This window comes from Pimephales promelas, chromosome 8, assembly GCF_988280905.1.
Source record: "Pimephales promelas chromosome 8, fPimPro1.hap1.1, whole genome shotgun sequence".
Classification (NCBI taxonomy): Eukaryota; Metazoa; Chordata; class Actinopteri; order Cypriniformes; family Leuciscidae; genus Pimephales; species Pimephales promelas.
In genome coordinates, this window is record NC_142776.1 from 38,244,745 (window position 1) to 38,255,779 (window position 11,035).

General features: G+C 38.1%; 1 protein-coding gene across 2 annotated transcripts in view; it reads right to left on the minus strand.

Annotated features, from left to right (window-relative positions):
• The window catches only part of nav1b (neuron navigator 1b), a 75,243-nt gene extending 66,230 nt beyond the window's left edge, over nt 1–9,013 (minus strand). For both annotated transcript variants that reach the window (XM_039653810.2, XM_089134518.1), the window contains exons 1-2: nt 8,134–9,013; nt 2,108–2,210 (exon numbers count right to left, since the gene is read on the minus strand). In XM_039653810.2, the coding sequence (XP_039509744.2) occupies nt 2,108–2,210; nt 8,134–8,749 (719 nt within the window). In that variant the 5' untranslated portion in view covers nt 8,750–9,013. The remainder of the gene's footprint in view (nt 1–2,107; nt 2,211–8,133) is intronic.
• Between the last annotated feature and the right edge of the window lie 2,022 nt (nt 9,014–11,035).

Sequence of the window (11,035 nt, forward strand, 5' to 3'; positions counted from 1 at the left end):
TTTTGGATGCGATTAATCGTTTGACAGCTCTAGTTTTTTTTTTTTTTTTTTTTTTTTTGTCAAACGATTGATTGCATCCAAAATAAAAGTTTGTGTTTCCATAATATATGTGGGTGCACTGTGTATAATTATTTTATATAAATAAATACACACACATGCATGAATATTTAAGAAATATTTTCATGTGTTTACTGTATATACATTTATATTACATAAATATTTTATATATAAATAATATGTTTTTCTTAAATATACATGCATATGTGTGTGTATATATTGATTAATCGTTTGACAGCCCTAAAAAAACATGAAAACTTAAAAGCGTCCATGTTGTTAATCACATTGTAAGTGCATCTTGATAATAACAGACTCCACATATACTAGTGTATAATGTGAATAGACATGAACAATCAAACACTGCACCTCTATTTTGAGTCATCATGAGTTGTTTCAGTCCATGAACCTCCATGTCTTAAAGGATAACAGAAGCATCATGTTACAGAAAAGCTCATTACACACATACATTAGTGTGGCTGTGAATCTGGGGGTGGCTGATCTAGTCTGAATCATTTTTACGCCTGCACCATCAGATCTTCTGTTAAAATGGAGGGTACATTAGCTGCAGGTCTAGAGATCATGCTTATAGACTACAAAAATGTTCAACTCAGAAACTTAGTAGGGTAGAGAATAGTAAGGTTTGATGTCAGGCTGAGATCTCTAGGGGCAAAACTGAGATAAAAGTTAGCACAATTGCTATGCTAAGCACATCTATAACACACCTTTGGGGAAGGAGAATACTGTATGTTCATCAGGATGAAGCATAGAAACTGTCTGGAGCTTCTCTGTCACTCAGAACCACCTTAAATCTTCATGGCATAGACACTTAAATCACATTTTTTCCCCGTTAATGCTCAGTTTGAACTTCAACAAATACCTGCTGCCATGTGATTGGCTGATAAGATATTTGAGTTATTGAACAGCATACACATACACATTTATCGGCCACTTTGATCGGTATATCACTGTAAAAAATGATCGTGATTTTAACAGTAAAAGACTGTAAAAAAGCTACAGTGCAAAACTGTTAATTGGTTAACAGAAAGTTTCCGTACTATATACGGTAAATAACTGTGATATATGTAATGGTACATTTAATGTAGTTTTACTGTAAAATACTGTTAAATTTACAGTTTTTGGAAGTGAAAAAGAAGAAGTCATTGTATAATTTACAGTGAAAAAATGTAAATTGACTTTCCCACAATTCCCTGCGTGACACTTGACATTTAATGTATTTTAGCTGTTTATTCATAATTTTCTTAGTTTTTTTTTTCTTATCAGTTATGTTCATTAGGGTTTTATGTTACATTTAACGTTGTTAAATTAATTTTTATTTCATTTTTAAAATTTCAACATGTTACCATGATGTTGTTTAATGTTTGTGTGAATGACACTGTGCAGCTTCTATATAGTAGTATGAACTTTCTTGTGGAAGAGCTGATAATGATGAGCTTTGATTGATCATTTAATGCTGTCATTGATGGCTGTCGTTGTATTGCAAATGAACAAAACAGATATTAATACTTCAAAATGTCAGTAAATTAACATTATATCAAATAATGATACGGTTTATTGCTGTAAAATTAAATACGGTCAAAGTCTGTAAAACCTAAAATGTTGCTACCGTACTTTTAACAGAGTTTTCCTGTATATGTAACAGATTTTTTTACAGTGTACACCTGTTATATGCTGTATATTGTAGTTGTGAATTGATATTTGTATGTCTGAGTCTGTAAAGCCTTGAGAGCAGCTGATTTGTGTGTGTGTTTGTAAATATTCAGTGATGGAAAGTGTTTCGTTGTGTATTTATGACCGTGGCAGGCAGGTGTTTGAACGACTGAAGTGGAAACTCTCCTAAAAGACGTGGGAGGCGGCATGCTTGTGGAAAAAGTAATCGTTTGTGTATAATATACAGCCTTGTTTATATTCATGCTCTTTGTGGCACAAATGTGTGTAAAGTTTGTTTCCAAAGAACAATGTGGTGCTTTCTCCCATGGTTCATTGAAAAAAATGAGTTTGGCTGTGATTTTTGATGCTGATTCTCTCTCACCTCTGGCTGAGCTGAGCCCCTCGCAGGCTGGACATGGTTTCCTCCAGGTTCTGTCTGAGATCCAGAACATTCTGAACCGTCCGTTTCCTTTGAGACTCGGGATCTGCACACAGAATTAGCAACCAAATTACAACAAAAAGTGAGTTTCCTAGTTCACTTTTAAAAAAAACTTTTGCTGATGCTGGTGTCATCCAAGATGTCCATGTCTTTCTTTCTTCAGTCGAAAAGAAATTAAGGTTTTTGATGAAAACATTCCAGGATTTTCTCCATATAATGGACTTCAATGGGGTCCAAACGGTTCAAGGTCCAAATGAGAGTTTCAGTGCAGCTTCAAAGGGCTTTAAACGACACCAGACGATGAATAAGGGTCTTATCAAGCGAAACAAGCGGCCATTTAAAAAATAAATAAAAAAAGTTTATGTTTTATGATCGTGATTCTCCTGTTCAAACTCGTTCATCAAAATGAACGAATCTTTTTTCGTTCATTCAACGAAATGACTCGCGGATCATTGAAATGAGCGCCCGTTTCCCTAGATAAGACCCTTATTCATCGTCTGGTGTCGTTTAAAGCCCTTTGAAGCTGCACTGAAACTCTCATTTGGACCTCGAACCGTTTGGACCCCATTGAAGTCCATTATATGGAGGAAAATCCTGGAATGTTTTCATCAAAAACCTTAATTTCTTTTCGACTGAAGAAAGAAAGACACGGACATCTTGGATGACATGGGGGCGAGTAAATTATCAGCAAAAGTTTTTTTTTTTAGTGAACTACTCCTTTAAGAAAATGAAAACTAAGAATGAAAGTCTTCATAAAGTCATGCTGCCTGTTCAAGCTGTTGTAAACTGCCACACAATTTCTTGAACACCTGCGGTTGGCCGGTGGTCAGCATGTCCAATCAATCCCATGGTGCAGTTAGGCCCGACGCTTGCCCTGACATTATTAACGACTGGACTGCTTTACAGACGAGAGGTGGTTTACAAGCAGATAACTCATGTCAATCAAGTCTATTCCCATAAGAGAGTATTAACTCTAGCTAATTACATCACTAGACAGACTTGCATGGTGGAAAGATGACAGTGTTTCACTCGTTTTCACTGCAAAGTACATCTAAAAGTGCACTGCTGGGTTGTTTCAACCCAAATTTGGGTCAAATAAGGACAAAATTTTAACATTTGGGTTAGTCCATATTTGACCCAAATTTGGGTTGAAACAACCCAGCATTGTTTAGACATTTCAACATTTGGGTTTGTCCATATTTGACCCAAATTTGGGTTGAAACAACCCAGCATTGTTTAGACATTTCAACATTTGGCTTTGTCCATATTTGACCCAAATTTGGGTTGAAACAACCCAGCATTGTTTAGACATTTCAACATTTGGGTTTGTCCATATTTGACCCAAATGTGGGTTAAAACAACCCAGCATTGTTTAGACATTTCAACATTTGGGTTTGTCCATATTTGACCCAAATTTGGGTTGAAACAACCCAGCGTTGTTAAGACATTTCAACATTTGGGTTTGTCCATATTTGACCCAAATTTGGGTTAAAACAACCCAGTATTGTTTAGACATTTCAACATTTGGGTTTGTCCATATTTGACCCAAATTTGGGTTAAAACAACCCAGCATTGTTTAGACATTTCAACATTTGGGTTTGTCCATATTTGACCCAAATTTGGGTTGAAACAACCCAGCATTGTTTAGACATTTCAACATTTGGGTTTGTCCATATTTGACCCAAATTTGGGTTAAAACAACCCAGCATTGTTTAGACATTTCAACATTTGGGTTTGTCCACATTTGACCCAAATTTGGGTTAAAACAACCCAGCATTGTTTAGACATTTCAACATTTGGGTTTGTCCATATTTGACCCAAATTTAGGTTAAAACAACCCAGTATTGTTTAGACATTTCAACATTTGGGTTTGTCCATATTTGACCCAAATTTGGGTTGAAACAACCCAGCATTGTTAAGACATTTCAACATTTGCGTTTGTCCATATTTGACCCAAATTTGGGTTAAAACAACCCAGCATTGTTTAGACATTTCAACATTTGGGTTTGTCCATATTTGACCCAAATTTGGGTTGAAACAACCCAGCATTGTTTAGACATTTCAACATTTGGGTTTGTCCATATTTGACCCAAATTTGGGTTAAAACAACCCAGCATTGTTTAGACATTTCAACATTTGGGTTTGTCCACATTTGACCCAAATTTGGGTTAAAACAACCCAGCATTGTTTAGAGTGATAGATGACACAATTGGGCATCACCTGTGATTTGTCCTGACATCCACAGAAACGGGAAGATACTGTATTATTTCAAAGAGCTTGTCTTTGTTTTTAAGAAGCCAACAGCCTTTCCTTTACGTCAAAGACACTGTGAAAGCTAACATTCTTCAACATGAACCCCAAAGGCAGCATTAAATGGGCCAAATGCCAACAATGAGATGATAAGAACCAGACCTCATATCACTCCATCGCCTACATAAGAACAGAGGATGAGAGTCTTCTTCTGTCCCAAGAAACCGTTTTCTGTTCAAGCGTTTGCCACACAATCTCTTGAAAACGTCACTTTCTACTGTACGGTTAAATAAAAAGCTTTTTTTTTTAAATTGATACAAGATTTACATTATGTATACAAGCACCCTCATATTCTACACTGCTATGCTCCAATGCAATCTCCAGCTCCATGGGAGAATAAACTTTAATATATGCTCTTTTTCCCCATACGCTTTGATCTGAAAGGGCAGACTGGACCACAGCTTCATAGATTGTGTGCATCACTGCTGCGTACAGTATATACATGAGCACTGGTGCAGTTTAATGACAGACAGAACAACCAGGGATGCATTTACATTTATTCATTTAGCTGACGCTTTTATCCAAAGCGACTTACAATTGCTATATATGTCAGAGGTCGCACGCCTCACATTGGTGTCTCACAGTGGATCTCTCACACCTTATCCACTGCACCATCACAACCCCCATGTCCTGTACACCAATGTACTGTAACTCGCTGATTAACAACCACAGAACGATGCATCGTTGGAGAAATTAACCAACTAGTCGTGAAACTACACTCTAAAAAATGCTGGGTTGTTTTAACCCCATTTTGGGTCAAATATGGACAAACCCAAACCCAAAAGTTGGGTTAAAAATGTAATTAAAAAATGTAACCCTATGGATGGGTTTGTCCAAATTTGGGGTGAAACAACCCAGCATTTGTGTGTACTCACCCCCATGTCATCCAAGATGTCCATGTCTTTCTTTCTTCAGTCGAAAAGAATTTAAGGTTTTTGATGAAAACATTCCAGGATTTTCTCCATATAATGGACTTCAATGGGAACCAAATGCTTCAAGGTCCAAAAGACAGTTTCAGTGCAGCTTCAAAGGGCTTTAAACGACACCAGACGATGAATAAGGGTCTTATCAAGGACCCTTCGAGTCATGACTCGAAAAAAGATTCGTTCATTTTGATGAACGAGTTCGAACAGGAGAGTCACGAACGCGCATCACAGAACAGAGCAAGGCGAGCATTTGTGCTTATAAAACTTAAACTTTGTTATTTATTTTTGAAATGAGCGCTCGTTTCGCTTGATAAGACCCTTATTCATCGTCTGGTGTCTTTTAAAGCCCTTTGAAGCTGCACTGAAACTCTCATTTGGACCTCGAACCGTTTGGACCCCATTGAAGTCCATTATATGGAGAAAAATCATCAAAAAACTTATTTTCTTTTCGACTGAAGAAAGAAAGACATGGACATCTTGGATGACATGGGGGCGAGTAAATTATCAGCAAAAATGTTTTTTTTAGAGTGAACTACGCCAAGTTTACGTATAACTCCACTCAAATTGTTGCGCTGAACTATTGTCTTTAATTGATATTTTAAGAGGTTTGGACCGTCCTCCAGCTGTGCAGTACAATAGAAACTGTGAATGCAGAGAGGAGAGAATAGATACTCTATTCTGAGCTCTAATTCAGTCCTGTGACCAAGAGTGGTAAGCACATAGTGTGCCACATACGGTCCAACAGAGTTTATTATGCAGAACAGATGAGCATTGCTATGTGTGATTATGATTATAAAAAGAAATAACTTTGATATACACTGTAAAAAAGTCTAACCTCCCAATTCAAAATTGTCTAGTGACTGATCACATCTAAATATTCAAATTGGCCCAAGTGAAATTCTGCGAATTAATTCAATTAAATTTAGATGTGACCATGCACTAGACAATTTTGAGTTGGGGAGGTTGTAGAGATTTAATGAATCCTTCTTAGAGACCTTGTGATTAAATGTTGCCCTACACCACATTGTTTTCTCTCCAAATTTAGAGAAGAACAGCTCTGCAACCACGCTAGTGTTGGTTGCAATTATACTCCGTATGTGCAAGCATGCAAAAAATCCAAGAATGCAAGCATTTTATACTATAATTTGGAATCAATCCCAAAAGGATGCCAATGGGAATACACACTCTGGGTTGTTTTAACCCAAATTTGGGTTAGGTTACCTAACCCTTTGGGTCCTAACCCTATGGACAAACCCAAATGTTGGGTTAAAAGTGTAATTCAAAAATGTACAGTTGAAGTTGGGTTTTAAATTACAAAAAAATAAAAATGTAATTTAAATTTTAAATTACATTTTTTAACCCAACATTTGGGTTGTCCATATTTCTCCCAATTTTGGGTTATTGTTTAGAGTGCAGTGTAAAGAAATAGAGAAATCCCAACAGGATCTTTTTTATTATTATTTTTTGGTTCTGGGTTCCAAGAAAATTCCCATCTGGATCTTTTGGGATTGTTTTCAAATTATAAATCCGATCCGAATGCTGTATGGATCCTACACTATACATTTTAATAAGGAGTTTAATCTAGGTCATTCGTTTGCTCTTATTACCCTATAAACTCACCACAGAATTGTACCATCTTAAACAATGCAATGCAAGGAGGGCGAGGATCTAAAATGAGATGCCATTGAATTCGGGCCCAAATTGGTCATCGAATCAAACAGATATAGAGGTCATCCTGATGCACAAATGCAGGGCACAAACTGAATGGGATATTTGCTTTAAGTGAAACAAGCATACTTCCCGATTAATGGACATTCACTAACCATAACAAGCATACCTCAAAGAATATCATGCAATCTTCAAGTGGTTATAATCAAATACAGTGAATGATCCCTTAGAAAGCCTAGTATTTCATCGCACGACCCTACAAATAGATATCCAGGTGATCTTGCATGCTTTTGTTCAACATTGATCAGATCAAGACACAGTCCAACTAAAAACTAGAGCTGTGCAAAAGTTAATTGCGATTAATCGCATCCAAAATAAAAGTCTGTGTTTACATAATATATTTGTGTGTGCTGTATATAATTATTTTGTATATATAAATACACACACATGCATGTGTATGTTTAAGAAAATGTGTTATTCCTATATAAAATATTTATATTTATATAATATAGATTATGTATTTATATATATATATACAGAATTTAAGCGCAAATAATTCTTAAATATATACATGCATGCATAGGTATTTATACAAAATAATTATATACAGCACACACAAATATATTATGTAAAACAGACTTTTATTTTGGATGCGATTAATCGCAATTAACTTTTGCACAGCCCTACTAAAAACCCATTCCTTTGTATTCCTTGCCTCGTACTACCAGCGTCCCTGATAGCAGCCATTGCCTCATCACACACACACACACACACACACACACACACCAGCCAGGCGTTGATCTGTGTGCCGAGAGCATTCTGTCATTCAATCATTGAACGATATTGGATATACGCCAAGGGGAATAATCTATGCGTGCAATTTCTATCCCACAAGTGTGAGAGAGGGCGGATGCACACTCAGAACAAAGCCCTGCACTGTCCACCTTTATAATCACACCAAACGCACGTTCGAGATCTCCAAGTGCAAAAACGGCGTGTTTTCCAATCAATCCTCGCCGTTCATCGGCCAGCCGGTAGTGCAAACTGGTTTTGATCCGTACTCACCGAGCATTTGACTGAAGAGCAGCTGCTCCAGGTCTCCAAGAACGGTGACCACCAGCTCCGGGTCCACCTTGAGGAAGGGTTTATCACCACCTTCCTCACCTTGACCTTTAACCTCCGGGTCTCCAGAGCTCCCGGCCGCGGCTTTCTTCCCACCCGCTTTGGCTTTGCTGGAGAGGATATCGTCGTCGGACTTGCAGTCGTCGGACGTCTTGCTCAGGGGTTTCACTTCGGCGTAAGGGCCTCGAGGGATCCGACTTTGGCTTTTTGCCGCGAGTGGAGCGAACGTCTTGGGTTTGCCCTGGAAGAGGGAGTGGTCGGATTTGGACAGGTTGCGGGAGAGTTGGGAACCGACCGCCCCTCCGCCGGCCGCGGGTTTGGGCTTGCCCATCTTCAGGTGTCCCGAGGCGGCTTTGCTCATGTCGTCACACCATTTGGGCTCGTAGAGTTGCATCTTCTTCTCGGCATCGGTCAGCACGGCTAAGTTGGTCAGAGACCTCTGCTTGCGGAGATTGGACGGCACCGGGATACGTCCCTCGGTGCTGCCCACGCGGTACACCTTCAGCTCGCTCCGGGCCACGCTTTGTGGCACGCCAGACTTCCCCCTCTTGGCAGCCATGCCCGCACCTTTCCTTGACGCCCCCTCTCTCGGTCTCTGTCTCTCTCCTTTTATTTGACCCCCAAGCGTCTTCCTCTACCGGAGAGCATTTAGGAGCAAACGAGAGACGAGCGAGACCATGGAGGAGAGACTGAGTGTGAAACGCCGTCCTGTCAGGCTCCTGCTTCCCCTTGTCTCTCTCCTCTTTCTCTCACTCACTCGTTTCTCTCCTCCCTTCAGCAGACCGTCTTGCCGCTGAGCCGTGCAGCAGCCGAATGACAGCAGTGCTGCACGCAACAACAGTCCCTCCCCCCCTTCTCCCTCTCTCTCTCTCTCTCTCTCTCTCTCCCGTTTTCCGGTGTGTCTCTCCCTGCCTCAGCAGAAAGTGTGATCTGTTAGGGGAGATGACAAATTGCAACAGCAGAATGTAAACTGAATCCTGCATATCGTAGAGTGTATTTTCACACACATTTTTTCTCCATCCACAGTGTTTCTCCCCTCCCCCTCCCAGTGTCCGGTGCTGAACAAATGCGATAAAATAGCTATTCACTTTGTGCCCGTAGAAGAAATGTAATCAATCCATCCATCTATATATCTGTCTATCCATCCATCCATCCATCTATATTTCTGTCTATCATCCATTTATCCATCCATCTATATATCCGTCTATCCATCCATCTATATATCTGTCTATCCATCCATCCATCCACCCATCTATATATCTGTCTATCCATCCATCCATTCATCTATATATCTATCTATCCATCCATTCAACCACCCATCTATATATCTGTCTATCCATCCATCCATCCATATTTCTGTCTATCATCCATTTATCCATCCATCCATCTATATATCTGTCTATCCATCCATCTATCCATCCATTGATACATCCATCTATATATCTATATATCTATCTATCCATCCATCCATCCATCTTTATATCTGTCTATCCATCCGTCCAACCACCCATCTATATATCTTTCTACCCATCCATCTATATATCTATCTATCCATCCATCCAACCACCCATCTATTTATCTGTCTATCCATCCATCCATCCATCCATCTATATATCTGTCTATCCATCCATCCATCCATCTATCTATATATCTGTCTATCCATCCATCCATCCATCCATCTATATATCTGTCTATCCATCTATCCATCCATCCATCCATCTATATATCTTTATATCCATCCATCCATCCATCCATCTATATATCTATCCATCCATCCATCCATTTATATATCTGTCTATCCATCCATCCAACCACCCATCTATTTATCTGTCTATCCATCCATCCATCCATCCATCTATATATCTGTCTATCCATCTATCCATCCATCCATCCATCTATATATCTTTATATCCATCCATCCATCCATCCATCTATATATCTATCCATCCATCCATCCATTTATATATCTGTCTATCCATCCATCCATCCAACCATTCATCTATATATCTGTCTATCCATCCATCCATCCATCCATCTATCCATCCATCCATCCATCTATGTCTATCCATCCATCCAACCATCCATCTATATATCTGTCTATCCATCCATCTATATATCTGTCTATCTATCCATCCATCCATCGTTTGTAATAAGTTGCCTTTAGTGGTATAATATAATAAAACAATATTATCAAAAAAAAAAATCCAACACAAAACAAGAAAAAAAGTCCTAACAAGTATATTTTCTCTTTATATCCATGTATCTATTTGCTCTTATATTGCAAAGATATGGTAGTATAGTTTTAAGCGCTATAATACAATAATGCAATATAATCATACTTTCCCCCAAACATTAATAAGTAAGTTATTCAGTTCTACACAACATACAAAATAAAGTAATTGTATATAGTATTATGAATAGAACAATAATTAGTAAGTGTTTTGATGAAAAACAAAACAAGATATCGATAAACAAGAGGATTTTTTGAGATAATCCAGATATACTGATCAGCAAACTGAACCTGTGCATCCTCTCAAACCAAATCTCAAGGTCAAAATGTTGCTTAACCTTTAAAAAATTAAATAAAAAATTATTATCTTTCAAGTGAAAAAATGGAACAAGACAAAATAAACAAATATTGATGATATATTCTCTAAAAACAATTTTGCTTCTCCAATAAATTGTTCTTATTTAAAGAATAATTAACGAGCCAATAAATTAAGAATATGATTTTTTTTTTGTTTTTCAGTGTAGGAATAAATCTTTTACATGGCCAATAATAAATCAATAGAGTCCAGATGTTTGCCATCACACCTCCCTCAACCCATCCATCTACACTTGATAA